This window comes from Entelurus aequoreus, linkage group LG04, assembly GCF_033978785.1.
Source record: "Entelurus aequoreus isolate RoL-2023_Sb linkage group LG04, RoL_Eaeq_v1.1, whole genome shotgun sequence".
Lineage (NCBI taxonomy): Eukaryota > Metazoa > Chordata > Actinopteri > Syngnathiformes > Syngnathidae > Entelurus > Entelurus aequoreus.
Window position 1 is genome coordinate 41,028,152 of NC_084734.1, and position 18,280 is coordinate 41,046,431.

Sequence of the window (18,280 nt, forward strand, 5' to 3'; positions counted from 1 at the left end):
ATGCACAGACAGTACGGTAAAAACATGCAGGATTCTAGCAGCGATGCTTAGTTTAAAACAGGGGTCATCAATGTTTTCCAATTCAAGGACCTCCAAACAAAGAGAGGTGGAGAAGGGACCCCCTACTAATATATTCTGTATTAAATTGTGTTTTAAGTTGAACCGGTCCTCAAAGGTACATTCTTGTGCAATACTAAGATATTCAAATACCACAGTATAACGTCACCTAGCACGCTAATCACTATCTGGCAGCTTGCTTCGCTAATCACTAGCTGCCAACTAGAGCGTTATTCGCTAGATATCTTAAAGCAGCAGTACATATGCAGACTCACGGTTGAAGACATATTGTGTGAGACTGCTACTGTACATGCGTATATTATAACACGGAATAATGATCACATGGACAAATGAATGTATAGAAACATGTCCGTGTCCCTTTTGAACAAATATTTCACGCTAGTAGAATGTTTAAAATAAAGCTATATAAGTGTATTTTGTCATACAACCTATTGAAATTATAATATATTAGGTTATGATACTTGTGAAGATGTGTAAATTGTAGTTACATAGCCTTATATACAAACCCCGTTTCCATATGAGTTGGGAAATTGTGTTAGATGTAAATATAAACGGAATACAATGATTTGCAAATCCGTTTCAACCCATATTCAATTGAATGCACTACAAAGACAAGATATTTGATGTTCAAACTCATAAACTTTTTTTTTTTTTTGCAAATAATCATTAACTTAGAATTTCATGGCTGCAACACGTGCCAAAGTAGTTGGGAAAGGGCATGTTCACCACTGTGTTACATGGCCTTTCCTTTTAACAACACTCAGTAAACGTTTGGGAACTGAAGAGACACATTTTTTAAGCTTCTCAGGTGGAATTCTTTCCCATTCTTGCTTGATGTACAGCTCAAGTTGTTCAACAGTCCGGGGGTCTCCGTTGTGGTATTTTAGGCTTCATAATGCGCCACACATTTTCAATGGGAGACAGGTCTGGACTACCGGCAGGCCAGTCTAGTACCCACACTCTTTTACTATGAAGCCACGTTGATGTAACACGTGGCTTGGCATTGTCTTGCTGAAATAAGCAGGGGCGTCCATGGTAACGTTGCTTGGATGGCAACATATGTTGCTCCAAAACCTGTATGTACCTTTCAGCATTAATGGCGCTTTCACAGATGTGTAAGTTACCCATGTCTTGGGCACTAATACACCCCCATACCATCACTGATGCTGGCTTTTCAACTTTGCGCCTATAACAATCCGGATGGTTCTTTTCCTCTTTGGTCCGGAGGACACGACGTCCACAGTTTCCAAAACAATTTGAAATGTGGACTCGTCAGACCACAGAACACTTTTCCACTTTGTATCAGTCCATCTTAGATGAGCTCAGGCCCAGCGAAGTCGACAGCGTTTCTGGGTGTTGTTGATAAACGGTTTTCGCCTTGCATAGGAGAGTTTTAACTTGCAGATGTAGCGACCAACTGTAGTTACTGACAGCGGGTTTCTGAAGTGTTCCTGAGCCCATGTGGTGATATCCTTTACACACTGATGTCGCTTGTTGATGCAGTACAGCCTGAGGGATCGAAGGTCACGGGCTTAGCTGCTTACGTGCAGTGATTTCTCCAGATTCTCTGAACCCTTTGATGATATTACGGACCGTAGATGGTGAAATCCCTAAATTCCTTGCAATAGCTGGTTGAGAAAAGTTTTTCTTAAACTGTTCAACAATTTGCTCACGCATTTGTTGACAAAGTGGTGACCCTCGCCCCATCCTTGTTTGTGAATGACTGAGCATTTCATGGAATCTACTTTTATACCCAATCATGGCACCCACCTGTTCCCAATTTGCCTGTTCACCTGTGGGATGTTCCAAATAAGTGTTTGATGAGCATTCCTCAACTTTATCAGTATTTATTGCCACCTTTCCCAACTTCTTTGTCACGTGTTGCTGGCATCAAATTCTAAAGTTCATGATTATTTGCAAAAAAAAAAAAAAGTATCAGTTTGAACATCAAATATGTTGTCTTTGTAGCATATTCCACTGAATATGGGTTGAAAATGATTTGCAAATCATTGTATTCCGTTTATATTTACATCTAACACAATTTCCCAACTCATATGGAAACGGGGTTTGTACTTAGACGATACTCAGATAACTACATAACCCGGTGCAATCCGCACAATTAAGACATTTTAAACATATTTTCATGTTATACACACACATAGTAGCGAGTGGATGCCACTAGGGATGGGTACCTTTCACATGTGAACCACCGATACGATACCAATTCCAGGTACCTGGGTATCAATACGGGTACTCAACGGTACTTTTGTGTGTGCTAACGAATGTTACTTGTTTACTAATATCTAATTTTTCCATGTAACATTGAAAATGAGCTGATTAGGATAATTGGGCTGTACTGTTATATCCATCTATCCATCCATTTTCTACCGCTTGTCCCTTTCGGGGCCAAGGGGGTTGCTGGAGCCTATCTCAGCTGCATTCGGGCGATGTCTTGTTTTTCTTATTACATTTGCAGTTGAGATTCCTAGATGTTAAATGCCAGTAGTGTATAGACTACGGTGTGTTGTCTAGCTAGGAAGTAGCCATTGCTATTGAACTGAATGTGCCAGTCTCGTCTTTTGTTGCACCCTACAAAGTCTTTAAACTGTAAATTTTGAACCTATTACACACCGGCTGTGTGTAACGTTTTTCTTAGTAGTAGTTTTCATTACCAAATTTGGAGGTGTTGAAATTGCCATGCAAAATCACCAGTGTTATTCAATAGCATGTTTATGATCAGGCCAATGTAAATTAGCATTAAGCTAAAGAATTTTGAAAAAGTGAAACCTTACTTTAGATTTAAGTGTTTTTTCAGGCATGCTTGGTTTGTTGGCATAAAGAAATGTAACATTACCTTGAAGCAGTTTGTCTCAGACGGATCTGAGTGCATCTTGAGTGATTGAGTGATCACCAATTTCCCTTGGAGATTAATAAAGTTTGTTTAAGTGTATGTGTTAATAAGTCTGCAAACGGACGTATTGTCACAAGCAACAAAAGGTATCATTGTAATTATAGCACTGTTTGATTTCCCAGGAATCGATAACCGGTAATACCGGAAATCGGTCAATGCATATAAAAAGGTACTGAATTCAGTACTCATCCCTAGATGCAGCATACTAATCAATATTTTTTGGAGGGCAAAGGAGGCTTAAGGCAGAATCAGTTTCCAATGTTCAGCCTTTAGTGTCCAAATTCTCCACTCGGAATAAAAGGCCTCAGAACAGGACAAAGCGTGTCCCACTTCTAAATCCATACATAAAAAGGCAACATGGCTTTATTTACATTCAGCAGACTAATGAGGAGGAATGTTCCGCTTCATGCAACTGGTGGGAACCTCAAAAACACCAACCCCCACGTCCGACATGTTTTACATCAAAAACACCAAGTTGACCTAACTGCGGCTGGCCTCATTCCGTGAGGGTCGATAGGACAGGCCCGGCCACCCGAATCCCTCTTCCACCCCTTTACTTCTGCTTCAGTGACTCTGAGGCAAAATGACCCTCCACCCACCCATCCGCTCGCCCCAGTGATCATTGCGGTTGCCTAGGTGACTGAGCAGGACGGCCCCTTCAGCGACCCACAACCAAATGATAAAGATCCACAAAAGAAAGGCATGATTGAGAGTGAGAACTTTTAAAAAAAGGTATAATGCAACACTTAAAGGTATCTGATAAGGCACGCCAGTTCTCTCGCTGCAATCCGTCAGCGTTGACAGGAATGGAGCGGCACGGCATCAGACACTGCCTTGACGGGAATCCAAAGAGAGAAAGATAAATGATTAAAAGGAAATTGCAGTCATTGCATTCGCACCTTCCTGTTTCCGGGCAGCACCACCGGGATGACACCACTTCCTCTTTTGTTGATCCAGGAATGTGGGACATCCTGACAGGCTGGCTTTCCATTGACAGTATGCAGCTGAGCGTTTCCCCTCAGGGCTTTTTGTGTTTGTTTGTGTGCCTTTTTCTTATCTGCCTTATCAGAAAGCCGGGCCTCATGCCGGCTGACGACGCGCCGTAGAACACAAACCAGACCCACTTCTCAACCGAAACTTGATGCCACCAGTTTCACTCTGTGGCGTTGTGGAGCGAGAGAAACCACAGCAATACAAATGTGAGCAAACAGGATACAATCAACACAAACAATTCCAATTCCAACCAGACGACCTTTCGCACACAAACAATGGCTTGAAAGCACAGCCAAGAGGAAAGCGCCACTGTGCCGCTGATTCTTCAGCTTCCTTTGAAAGCATTGCAGGTTTCAGGCGCCACGTGATTGGCTGAACTTCATACTAAGATTAACGAGCACCAGATAAACATACAAATGTGAACAGTGGAGCTCTCCACCCTCCCCCTTCGAAGCGGTGAGGGTTTTAACCACAACAACCCAGAACACAACGGATTTATTTGGATCAGACCACACTTGTGGCCGACTGGGAGGGCTGTATCTACACTTTCATACAGAGCTTGTAGGTCACGTCCCTCCCTGAGGGTGACAGGGAGGGGAAAGGAAGGGCAGTGCAAATCAAAAGTCATCAGAAGGGGATGGCACCTCTTATATCCTGACCGGGTGCACAAGAGCCCATGTGAAACGTGGGAGTTTATGGCCAACTCACCAGTTAGTTGATGGGGACTCATTTCATGCTAATTTGAGCTTAAATGTGTTAGTTCAAGGAAGGAGTGGAGGGGGAGCTGGGGGTTAACAGGTGACTACACACAGAAGACAGAAATCCTAAAATAGGGGGGTCAAAGTGCAGTCCATTTTCAACTCAGAGCTTTAATTTTATTGGCCCTCGACATATTGTTAAAAAGAAGCATAAGGGCCATACCACAAAACCAAGACCATTTGTTTGTTCTAACTCTAAGGCCCGTTTACACTGCACACCAAATTTGATTTGGTTTTGATTCATTGATTGATACTTTTATTAGTAGATTGCACAGTACAGTACATATTCCGTACAATTGACCACTAAATGGTAACACCCGAATAAGTTTTTCAACTTGTTTAAGTCGGGGTCCACGTTCCCACGTACCCTCAAGTAACACAGATCTGATTTTTTTCCCGTGTAAACGTTTGCTCCAAAGTGCTTCAAATCTGAGATTTTCGCAACAGATTCAAGCCACATCAGGAGGTAGTCCAAATCCAATTGTAATCTGATCCTTTCAATGTGACTTTAGTCTTAGCGCACTGTGACCTGAATGCGACCCGTATGTGACTTTTTCGTCAGCGTTGGGTGAGCTATGTCATTCGTTTGTGCGGGGAAAGATGCAGCCTGCCAGCAGAAGTGGATACTTCATCACAACATCTGGTTTCGGTAAGCAATATTTTTTTTCGACGGCTGAATTTTCGGTGCATTACTTGTCAGTAGTGCGCCAATAATAAGCTATATGTACTATATGAATATATATTTTGATTACAAATAAATAACGATTGTTCTAGGACCGGAATTAATGCTGTGGTGTATTTGTTTACAAGTGAGTTGAAAAATAAAGCTAACTTTGATCCAGACTGATGTCCGTGCCTCCTCTACTTAAAGAGATTTTTCCTAGCATTCACAATCCTTATGTAATACAAGAACACATATGTTTTTCTTTTTTTAAGCATTCTAAATTGTAAATAAATGCGATTAAAAGTCAGCTTACGATGGAGCATATGGGAGTCGTTCCATTCTGCAAACAAATCCCTTCAAAAAACATCCAAACACCTCCATTAAGGTTTTATAAACATACTGTAAGTATATATGTAATGAAGTAACGGCCACATTTATAACAACATTTAATATTTACGTATTTTGCTCATTTTAAGTATACGTGGCCTATTAATTTCAAAAACGCATCACAATGTTTGCTTTTTTGCCCAACAACATAACCGATTACTGCTCACTGCAGCCTTTATGAGAGCCAACAAACATAATAAAACATCACTTACTGTACAATATCTGCTGTCGTTAGGATCTTGTTATAGTCCCATTTAGAGAAGGAATTAATCATAATCCTCGCGAAGACAAGGAGGGTGGAATTAGGCGTGTTTTGTGTCATTCTCACCATTTCCGGCTTTAAATTAGATGTCAAAGTGTACCAGCTTGTCAGATTACATTCTCTTCCTTCTATCAAGATAAGAGGCATGATTTATGATCTAGAACAGTGGTTCTTAACCTGGGTTCGATCGAACCCTAGGGGTTCGGTGAGTCGACCTCAGGGGTTCGGCGGAGGTCAAAACACACCCGACTCATCGTGTAAATACAAACTTCTCCCTATCGGCGTATTACGGATACGGCAACAGCTGACTGATTTGCAGGCGTGTAATTTGTTGTGAGTTTATGCACTGTGTTGGTTTTGTTGTTTGAACAAGGTGATGTTCATGCACGGTTCATTTTATGCTCCAGTAAAAAAAAACATGGTAACACTTTAGTATGGGGAACATATTCCCCATTAATTAGTTGCTTATTAACATGCAAATTAGTAACATATTGGCTCTTACCTAGTCATTAAGTACTTATTAATGCCTTATTTGGCATGGCCTTATTATAACCCCAACCCTCTAACCTTGACCCTAACCCTAACCAAATAACTCTAAGTTAAGTCTTTATTACTTAGTGTCCAAATAACTCTAAATTAAGTATGTGTTACTTAGAATATGCTCCCCATACTAAAGTGTTACCAAAAACATATAACTTTGTCTTGAATTTGAAAAAAAAAAAACATTTTATTTTTCACTAAAGAAGGGTTCGGTGAATGCACATATGAAACTGGTGGGGTTCGGTACCTCCAACAAGGTTAAGAACTACTGATCTAGAATAAATGTTCACGAGCAGGGAAGCAGGGAAAAAGCTTACCACTCGATGTAAACATAGGCACACACTCTCGTGATCACGGCGCTGCTATAAATATTTACGCTGCGTTAGTGCTAATCACTAATACTTGGTTAATATTCAAGTCACGAAATGTAAATGGAGTACCGACACTTTCTGGATGTTTTTTAGCAAGCAATTATTTTGAAGGGTGACAATTGACATATGCACAAAGTCTCCTTTCACTTTTTTGTCTTTTAAGTGCATTTTACAGAAAATACTTTCTTCACTTTTCCCAGACCTCCACTACTTTATAACAAAACAAAACAAAACGAAACACTAACTCCAGTAATGAAATGGAAGTACACCTCAGTTCCAAACATTTACTGTAAGTGTCGCATGCAAAGTCAATCTTCAAACTGGCTCTGGAAAAGAAGTAAGAGAGGCCGGGGTCAAAGGTCAACATGTGTTATTGCAGAGAGGATCTTTATTAGTTCATGTGGCCAATAGCGTCTCAGTCCTACATGCCAAAGTGCTATTTGCACGGGGGTCTGCACTAGAAGCAATGGAACACATGATTGTTCATTATTCCTCTCCACAAACATGCAATAAAAACACACGTACACACACAGCTCAGACCCCGAAGAAAAAGAAGAATGCGATTGAGAGGGGTGGCAACAGAAATTCAATTATGTGGACAGCATGACGCACCCCCCAACCCCCCGTCTCTTCCCTGAAACCAGTCTCTTTTGAGCAAAACAATCCCCCCACTCCCCAATTTCCCAGCCAACACCCCTCTACCCGACAATCATTTCAGCAGCCTCCGAGACCCTTTCTCACCCTCCTCTGAAGCACCAACATGGACGTCACCAGAAAGTTATTGAAGTTGCTTTTATTGACTGTCTGAGTTTGTTTAGCAGTGTGGTGTCAGTCCTGCAGCTGCTTTTCTAAGTGCTTCAGGGAGCCAGCGGCGTTTGGCCGACGTTAAACGGCCCCCCAGACCTCACACGGTGACCACATGTGACCTCGCCACATGTGACCTCCTCTCGGATTTCTGCGTCGAGCAAAATTTGACTAAAAATCTGTGCAGCCGGATCCTTCATCTGGAGCTGCACGCTCGTCCAAGCCAACCTGCGAGCGATGAAGAGTTTCCCTTCCGCGCGAGCTGACCGTTATTCAGTGCAACACTTATTTGATCCGCAGGCCTCTGGGGTGCAGCACACGTAATTTTAGATTAGTGTCAGAGCGCCGCTTCTGCGTGCTCGCTTTTTCACACACACTGTCGACACATGCACCTTCTAATAGATCGACTTAGACATTTTTGAGTCCTCCCAGTACAGAGGAACCCACAATGTCCTACATAATACTGCTGATTGTGTTATGAAGCTGTTTTTTACCATAGGGAATGATACAATTTATCTGTTCCAGGGCCAAACTGTGGCCATCATAATAAAATATTTACTAGCTGTACAGGTAAGGTTTCAATTCCCATTTTAACGACACAGTTTTGCACAACTTTGGAGGGTTTAAAATAAATAAATAAATAAATTTAAAAAAAAAAATTTAACTGCCGCACAAGGGTAAAAAGAAGTTAACTACTTAAAACAACTTTAATGCCCCTCCTTTTTAATCAATTAAAAGACAAATCTGTGTTATTAGTTACTGTATTAGTATATGCAAAGGGCTGGGCGATAAATGGAGTTTGTAAGATATATCGATATATTTTTAAACAAGATATGAATTAAGAAAATATCGTAATATCGGTATAATTTATTTCACTTTAAAATGACCAAACGCCGCTTATTTGTTGTGTTCCTTGTTCTCCCCCGCTCCCCCTCCATGGGCAACTAAACCCCTCCCCTTCCTCCTTCCAAGACGTGCTTGCACGTATAAGAACATCCATGATTGGTTGGTTGTTTACTATGATGAGTCACGATTGGTTAGGGGCAGGCCAATCAGAGGCAAGATAGGGCGGGTCAGGGAACCAGGAAGGGAATTAAAAAGTGCCTGCCTCCAAATGCATTTTTTAAATCTCAGTTTGATACAATTTGTATTATTTGCATAGCTATGTTATTTATTTTACGTAGAAATAATATTTTCCTATTTTATTCATGTTATGTAATTCTGTACTACTTAAACAGTTTTTTTTCCATGCTGTTAATACCCATCTTGACTAACTGGGTTAATAAAAGTGCCACTGACTGTTTACAGTACAGTTGTCATTCATTTCAATTTCACTGAATAATGCTCAAAAATGAATATCTTTAAATGTATACTTTCACCGAAAAATATATCGAGATATAATTTTTCGTCCATATCGCCCAGCCCTATATATGCATATACTCTTCTTGTTACATTTCCTAATTCTGCTGTATTTTTCAATTATTGCTGCTTATTTCATTACTACAATGTAACACAGGCTGCACTTTGTACAATCCTGGTTTCTGCTCTAAGACAACAGTCCTTTAAAAGGGGAGCTGGACTTTTTGGGGACTTTTGCCTATCATTCACCATCCTTATGGGAGTCGCTCTATTCGGCTTATAAAGAGCTCTAAAAACCTCCATAAATGTTTATTAAACACATTGTACGTATACCGATATATGTAATGTAGTAACAGGCACATTAATCCATCCATCCATTTTTTACCGCTTGTCCCTTTTGGGGTCGCGGGGGGTGCTGGAGCCTATCTCAGCTGTATTCGGGCGGAAGGCGGGGTATACCCCGGACAAGTCGCCACCTCCTCGCAGGGCCAACACAGATAGACAGACAACATTCACACCCACATTCACACACTAGGGCCAATTTAGTGTTGCCAATTAACCTATCCCGCATACGACAGCATATTAATTTCACAGACGCATCACAACGCTCACTTGTTCCTTCATGGCAGATGTCATGAGAGCCATCAAAGACTACTTTGGGACAAATGATGATCCAGAATCTTACATTTTTGAGCCTGAATATAAGGAGGATGAGCAACAAGTTTTAGAAGCTGTGTGCTAAACAGATCCAGCTTAGTGAAACACTAAGCATCATGTAGCACTATTGCTAAGTGCTAAACAGGAAATACAAACTACGTACATAAAAAACTTGCTATACAATGTCTGCTCTCATTGGGATGTTCATAACTTCCAGTTTAGATGAAGAATTGATCATAATCTGCCTAGAGGTGTAAAAGAATAAAAAAAGGTGACCACAACTGAGTGTTGTTTTGTGTCTTTCTCGCCATCATGATCTTTGGGTCAAAGTTGAATGTAAAAGTTTACCAATTTGTCAGGTTTAAGGGAATAACTTTCTACTACAAGTGAGATGCATTATTTATAATCTAAAATTACATTTTAACAGCTTGAGGTGATGCAGCAGCTCACAGCCTTTTAGTATGTCAATAGCTGCATAAGTTAGTTACCTCTTTGTGATCTTGGTGCCGCTTAAAGTAGTTTGTCTGTGTTAGCGCTCACAATAATATCGCGAATACTTGGTTAATATATTCAGGTCACGACATGTCAACGAAATAGTGTTGGCGATTTTTGAATGTTTTTAGAGGGCTTTATGGGCGCAATAGATTACTCTCATTATCTGCATTGTTAGCCACCTCATACTTGACTATACTTTATATTACAAATTTGAATGCATTTTTTTTTTTAAAGAAGGAAACATACAGTATTGTTAATGATGGGGCAAAAAAATAAAATAAATGAAAAAAGTAAGTTCACCTTTAAATTAGAGATGAAAAAACTTTCAACATAAGGTTGTCTTTTGATAGTCTACTCAATGAAGTTATTGTTTAACTAAGCACACGAAAGAGTACATTAATATACAGATGAAATGCATACGTGTAGGAATAATTTTATATCGACATTTCTGTATGGAACAAACTGGGAAAAAAACAATACAACCAAACAGGATAAAAGTTGGCTCTCATGTAAAGCTAACATACATTAAATGAGCCCATTGACACGCTAAAAAAAATAGAATTGTGATTGTTTGAGATGAGATTTTAACTGAAAATCTCATCTCAAACTACTTGCAGGAATTTATTCACCAAACTCTGTGAAAACAAATATTGACCGCTACCGCTGTACTACTAGGCCAGTCTGCTGCTCTCTGCACTAAATGCATGTGTCCTGCTTCTCAAACCTCATCTAAGTATTTTATTTATTTATTTTTCCCTCTAATATCATTTTACATACGGCAGGTAGCCACATGTAAGTGAATGTATGGTAACACTGAATTGGTATACAAATTATAATAAAACCTTTTCAAAACAGGTTATTGGTTACAAAAACCTCTCTTGGTTGCTGACGTATAGCGTACATGCTCAGAGTGTAAGATGGCCTAAAAAATTACTTTAATAATAAGAACTGCGATTAGTATTTTACAGTAAATCGATTGTTTTCAGTGCCCTAATTTGAAGTCTTGGGGCGCTGTTGGGAGAGTGGCCGTGCCAGCAACCGTAGGGTTCCTGGTTCAATCCCGGGCTTCTACCACCCTAGTCACGTCCGTTGTGTCCTTGAGCAAGACACTTCACTCTTGCTCCTGATGGGTCGTGGTTAGCGCCTTGCATGGCAGCTCCCGCCATCAGTGTGTGAATGTGTGTGTGAATGGGTGAATGTGGAAATAGTGTCAAAGCGCTTGGAGTGCCTTGAAGGTAGTAAAGCGCTATACAAGTATAACCCATTTTACCATTTACCATTAATGTCTTCTGCATATGCGCATGTAAACATACAGTGAGGGCTCACGTTGGTGCTCATAATCAAGCAATCCACATTCAATGCAATGAATAGTGTCTGTGAGAGTGACTGAGTGATGAGCACACCGCAAATCAGCAGCTTAGTGAGGTGGGGGGGTGCTTTGATATTGATGTTATGTAAAGACAGCTAAACACCGTTAAAATATGTGTATGGTAGCGTGCATATCAGGATTAAAGGCTGCCTTGTGTACGCTTCCATCCTCTTTTTTTCCTGTATTTTTTGTTACCTTATCACTATTCCAGGAATGCCGGATGTCGCATGTGAACCCAGTGACCCCACGGGAATTTGCTGTTTTTAAAATCGGAGCCTACGCACACAACAAAAACAAATAAACAACCTGGTCAAGCCAAACATTTTTTTTTTTTACTCATCACGCCAAGAGGGATGATGGAGCGTTCCAGCTTGTGTGCTAGCTAAAAACCAGGCTTAGCGTCCTCCAGAGTCTATGATGGCGTTGCCACCCCCTTCCCTTGCGTACTTAGGTCTTAAAAATACGGATGCCAGGGACATCATAAATGTTAAAAAAAAAAAAAAAGTATAATCAGCAACCGCTCTCAAACACACACTTTTAAAAAAGCTGTTAAGATAAGCTTTTTTCCTTGAGGACCAAAAGAGCAGTGACCCAAATCAGCGCCGACTCCAGCGATGGTCGCTTGGAAAAAGGCCACTTAAGGCTGCGGTGTGTGCATGTGTGTGCCCGTCATAATCTCCCCAATCAAGACTCCGTGGTGAGGTTAAGCCAAGCCCCCCCCCAGCCCCCTCACCAACATGATAATCCTTAAAAGCAATTTTAATCAGCATATGCTGTCGGCGTTATCACACGCAACACAGCCTGAGTGGGTTTATTACTGCTGTGGTATACGAAAACTAAGAATACACTGATAAAATAAAAAATACATTTGGACAGCAACAAATAGAGTTGGCGTTACCTGTTGACACACACTCAAATACATTATAATGTAACTGTCTGTTAATGAAGCTTGTCGTAACAAGTCTGTACATTAGATGGCAACATGTAATCAGAAGCATCTGTTCTGCCAGCAAATACGAAGATGTAGCAAGACGGATCAGTGCTGCCAATTATAGCGGGTATTCAGATCCCTCTGTTGTTGTTTTTTTTTAAAGCATTACAGAATAAACGGTCTATTTATAATGGTGCAATTTCCAAGGGTGTATTTTGCCTCTTGCCCAAAGTCAGCAACGGTATCCATGAGCCGTGAACTTAATTAGGATAAGCGGCATAGAAAATGGATGGATGGATTGGTATGTAAATGGACATACATGCTTACAATGTGTGTAAAGTGAAGGGACAAACAGAAGCTTACATTAAGAGCGCATTTTATTTCAAATACAGTATAGGTGTGTATGTAAATGGACATACAGATGTTGTGTATGTGAATGGACAGACTATTTACATTGTGTGTATGTGAATAGATACTGACTACTTACATCGTGTGTATGTGAACTGACATTGGTGTGTATGTAAATCGACGGACTGCATTATGTGTATGTTGACTGACATTTAGGGTGTGTATGTGAATGGACAGACATACTTTGCTAATTGGAGCTCGCTTCATTGTAGTATAGTCATGTGTCTACTAACGATATTTTTGTTGCTTTTTCATACTTATTGTATTTCCCACAGCAGCCGTAAAAAAGTTATGCGAGTATGCGCCATGGTCAAATATGCAAATTAGATGACTTAATCTACACCCAAGCCCAACCCACTTCCACAGACAGTTTGAAGTACTGTGTACAACAGACCTGGGCATTCTGCGGCCCGCGGGCCGCATCCGGCCCTTTGTGCGTCCCTGTCCGGCCCGCGTGAGGCCAATAATAAATTACAAAATAAATTTTAAAAAGTATCTATGTCGAGTGTGCAATACAACGGTGCTGCTTTTGTTTTGAAAATCGTTATTTGTATTACTTCCGTGTGGGCGTGTGCGTGATTGTGAGTGAATGTGAACAGCTGCAATCACAAATTACAAAATAAAGTTGAAAAAACATCTATGTCGTGCGCGCAATACAACTGTGCTGCTTTTATTTTGAAAAGTATTATTTATGGGCGTGTGTCCGTGTGTAACCTGCGAGTGAAGGTGCACATGCAGCGACAAGTGATGCACGGTTTACACCCGAGACGCTAAAAAGAGAAAAGTTGATGAAGAATGGCGTTTCCAACAAGACATGGACTACAAAGCAACGTTCCCTCTAAAGTGCGTGCCTGCGCAATTGCGCACTGCTCAAGCGTCCGCTGCGCTCAGCAAATATATGCCGCGCACCAAATCAAATCCCATCTGAATTCTAAACAAAATAAACATATTTATTCTGTGTAATTTTGCAATGCAACTTTGAGTGACAGTGACAACAAGCGGCCCTAACGGTGTTCGTCAACACTGTTCAATTAAACACCGTTCAATTATTGTAACGTCTATCGAGATGCTTCAAGGACAGGAATTATATCGATCACTTTATTGAGCAAAACTGTTTATATTCGGACATAACCACACCAAAAACATGAGCAAAACAATTCTATCTCGAAAAACTAGTCATTTTCTGCCGTACAAACCAGGCCAAAACCAACTTGTCATCTGTCACCAACACGCATACCCCTAAACCACTGGTGCGTTTATGGCCACACAAAAAGTCGGACAACTCAAACACCACACAAAGTTACACTATGACTCCTCAGTCATACGTGTGCTTATTTTACTGTCATGTATTATTAATGTGAATTTATTTATATTAGTCATGGAATGCTGTTACACACACTATGTTGAAGTATTACTATGGAGACATAACCAGGTCCTCAGATGTCTAGCTGACAAACTTGAGTGCAGGAGGATATTCATCAACGCCCAACCCATCAACAACCAGGATGTGTGCCGACACCTACCAGCGTTTGTTTGGGAGGGGGAAAAGCTGAAGACAAGACCTTCAAATCCTGATCTAAGCCCATTGAATGCAGCCAGGGACTGGCAGATGCGAGTCGACTTAGATCAGAGGCTAATTTTCCCCCCGGCGATCGCAACGACCACCCTGCGTCCAGACCTCGTCCTATGGTCTGAAACCTGCCATATTGTCTACATCATTGAACTGACAGTTCCGTAGGAGGATGCCATCGAAGAAGCGTATGAACGCAAGAAGCTGCGGTACTCCAACCTTGCAGCTGAGGCACAGGACAGAGGCTGGAGGGTAAGGGTGCGCCCAGTGGAGGTGGGCTGTAGGGGCTTTGTAGCTAGCACAACAGCAAAGCTCCTTAGGGAGGTTGGAGTCAGGGGGCAGGCTCACAGACAGGCCATTAAAGAGCTAGCCAACACAGCAGAGAGGACGAGCCATTGGTTGTGGTTGAGGAGGAGTGACTGGGCTGCTAAGGCTAACACCTAATGGGATGCACACACCCAGGGATTTGATCACCCTGGGGTGGGCCCTTCCTCAGCAGAGGGTGTCTTGTGGTAAGCCTGGCCGAAACACCCCGTGACGCTGGGGCACACAACTGAAGATGTGTCCCAATGGTGGAAAAGCCTCCCAGCAGTGTCACCTAGCCTCACTTAGGTATGCGGTCAGGTGCAAGCCTGGCTCAGGGAGGACGCCCCTGCCATGCAGAGTCCCCAGGGATTGTACCAACTAGTCCTTTCAACAAATTATAATTATCTTACGGTATATATCAAAAATAATATTGAGCAAAATTTAATTGAAATATTGTCGATGTGGCCCTCCAGCAGTGCTCGGGTTGCTCATGCGGCCCCCGGTAAAAATTAATTGCCCACCCCTGGTGTACAATATGGCTAATGTGACATTTATAAAAAGTCAGCTGTGTTTGACTCTAATGCAGGGGTGTCCAAAGTGCGGCCCGGGGGCCATTTGCAGCCCGCAGCTAATTGTTTACCGGCCCGCCACACATTCTGGAAGTGCTATTGCAAAAAATTTTTAAAAAATTTTAAAAAGTGGAATGAGGTGAAATCTAACTAGAAAAAGTTGCAATGTTGACACAAAGCTGCCATGCAGGCTTTTTTTTAATTTTGTCTATCTTTATTTTTATTTTTTTGCCATTGCTCCAAATAATAAAGAAATCAATGTTATAATGAATTATTGACCTATTCAAGGCTCCAATTATTTCAAATATTTCACTTTAAAATGTTTTATGTGGGAAATATTGCATATATTGTGTGGTTGCCATACAAAAACAACAACATTTTATTTGACAAAAGAGCATAAAACAAACAAAATAATAGTTCAAACGTAAAATCGACAGATATATCTGAAGTTGAGCTCGTAACTTAAGTGTTGAAAGTTTTTTAAAAAACTAATAAAAGTGTAAATGGGTTGTACTTGTATGGCGCTTTTCTATCTTTTTTAAGGGACTCAAAGCGCTTTGACACTATTTCCACATTCACACACTGATGGCGGGAGCCGCTATGCACGGCGCTAACCAGGCCCATCAGGAGCAAGGGTGAAGTTTTGCTCAAGGACACAACGGACGTGATTAGGATGGTAGAAGGTGGGGATCGAACCAGTAACCCTCAGATTGCTGGCATGGCCACTCTCCCAATTTCGCCACGCCGTCCCACGGTATCACTTTCTGAGTGGGGCACCTTTTGGATCCCAAATATATTTAATGGAATTTTAATTATCTTTTCACTGTGATTACTCAAAAATAATAATGGTGTCCTGCATTATTGATCTTTTTAAGGCTCTAATTACTTCACATCAAATATTGCTTTCTGAATGTTTTGGGCAGTGGGGGAAATACTGCATATTTCAGTTTTATTATAAAAAACTAAGTTGTCTTTGACAGAAAAGGCCTAAAAACTTTTCTTTTTTTTAAAAACTTTATATCAACCTGAAGTTGATATACTGTAGAGATTTACTGTAAGCGTTAAATAAATAAATAATAATTTCACTTGTTTTTTACATTTTAATGACTTAGACCTTTATGGTCCCCGGGAGCCCTAAAGGTAAAAAACAAACAAAATCCATATATTTTGTTATGGGTTGAAAATTAAAAATATCCAAATGGCCCCCGCACGTTTTAATTTTTCCGTGTGCGGCCCTCAGTGGAAAGAGTTGGGACACCCCTGCTCTAATGTGAAGAGACTCACGTCCCAAAACAGTAACTCACACTGATGGCGTGTACAAAGTGTGTTGTTCACTTCTTTTTACGCTTGTATGACAAAACTCTACACTAATGGTTGGACAATAGCCACAGTTTGACCCTGGAACAGATCAGAGTAGTTATATTTTATTTCATTTTAATGGGTAATTGTTCAAGTGTAATCCAGTCGGTTAGTGTTCAATGTTCAAAGGAGAATGCATGACGCAGGAGGAGGAAATAAAATGTTTATGAGTTGTCTAGGTAGATCAAAAACATGAAACAATGCCCTGCATTGACAAAACCTTTCCATTTCTGTCATATATATTGTTTACTTTATAATATTAATGTAAGCATATTTACATGAGGGACTCACCATTGAGGCCATTGGGGATGCTCCTGTGATGGTGGGGCACCGACACGTCGTCCATGGACCTCCTCATGGGGGCCCCCAACTTGGTGCCCTCCGAGGCGGGCTTGTGCATATGGTTGTGGTGGTCCGGACTTCCAGCACTGCCGGCGCTGGACGTGCTACTCCCATCCCCGACGTCCCTGACCGTGCCTGTGCCCCCGTTCAAGTTGCTGAGGCTGGACTGGCTGTCTATGGAGCTCCTGGACCCGGCCCCGTTCCTCTCCTCATCCAGCATGAGGATGATCTCCTTCAGCTCGGTGTTCTCCTTCAGTACGCTCTCCTGGTTGGCCTCCAGCTCCTTCAGCTTCATCATATAGGCGCCGACCTCCTTCCACATGGCGCTGGCCGTGTAACGGCCGAAGCGCTGCCACTCGCGGGACAGCTTCTTGCCCTTCTGCCGGTCGTCGTCCAGGAAGCAGCAGAGCTCGCGGAGCTCATGGTTGTCGTCCTGCAGCTTTTGGTTGACCTCCTTCAGGCTGCGGATCTCATGGAGGTGCACCTGCAGCCGCCGGTTGATGTCCTTCATCATGTTGCCGTGCTCGATCATCAGGTTCATCTTCTCCCCGTCGACCTGGCGAAGCCTCCGGAGGAGCTCCTCCTTGCCGTGGCGAAGCAGCTCGTCGTCGGTCAGCTGGCTCAGGTCGTCGCCCGGAGCCTCGGACTGGTTCTTGGCCATGGCAAAGTGTGGAGGATGGTTAAAACGGCAGTGAAGGAGAGCTGGTTCAACCGAGCCTCAGTTGCGGGATGTTGTTAAAACACATAATGGAGGTTAAAAAAAATAAAAACGACTGATTAACGGTAAGTTCTCAGTGTTGTCACTCAACAAACAGCACTCACTGAACATATCTCCACCTGAACCCAAGCACCGCAATCAACAAGCTAGCAGCCAGCCACTCAACATTCCAGCAGCCGAAACAAGTGTCCCGCTTTCGGTCAGCCTCGCTGCCTGTCCCCCCCGGGAGCTAAGCCTCTTTAGCAGGATTGGAATCTCACAGGAGCGACTGGATGGCAATTAGCGGCGGCACCCCCTCCTTCTTGTCCGAACACTGAGCTCTGAAGGCGGCCAAGGAGCTTTAGACCCAGACGGCCAATCAGGACCAGGGAGGGCGGGGCGGCAGGTGGTTATTTGAGCAAGTCTCGCGAGACTTAGTTTTTAAACCCA

At 42.0% G+C, this 18,280-nt stretch overlaps 1 protein-coding gene across 2 annotated transcripts in view; it reads right to left on the reverse strand.

The window, feature by feature from the left end:
- LOC133648616 (coiled-coil domain-containing protein 85C-B-like) overlaps positions 1-18,192 on the reverse strand; it is a 106,602-nt gene extending 88,410 nt beyond the window's left edge. Inside the window, exon 1 of one of the 2 annotated variants that reach the window (XM_062044881.1) lies at positions 17,083-18,192. In XM_062044881.1, the coding sequence (XP_061900865.1) occupies positions 17,083-17,794 (712 nt within the window). In that variant the 5' untranslated portion in view covers positions 17,795-18,192. The remainder of the gene's footprint in view (positions 1-17,082) is intronic. The other variant, XM_062044882.1, reaches the window with a different exon arrangement.
- Positions 18,193-18,280: the final 88 nt, after the last annotated feature.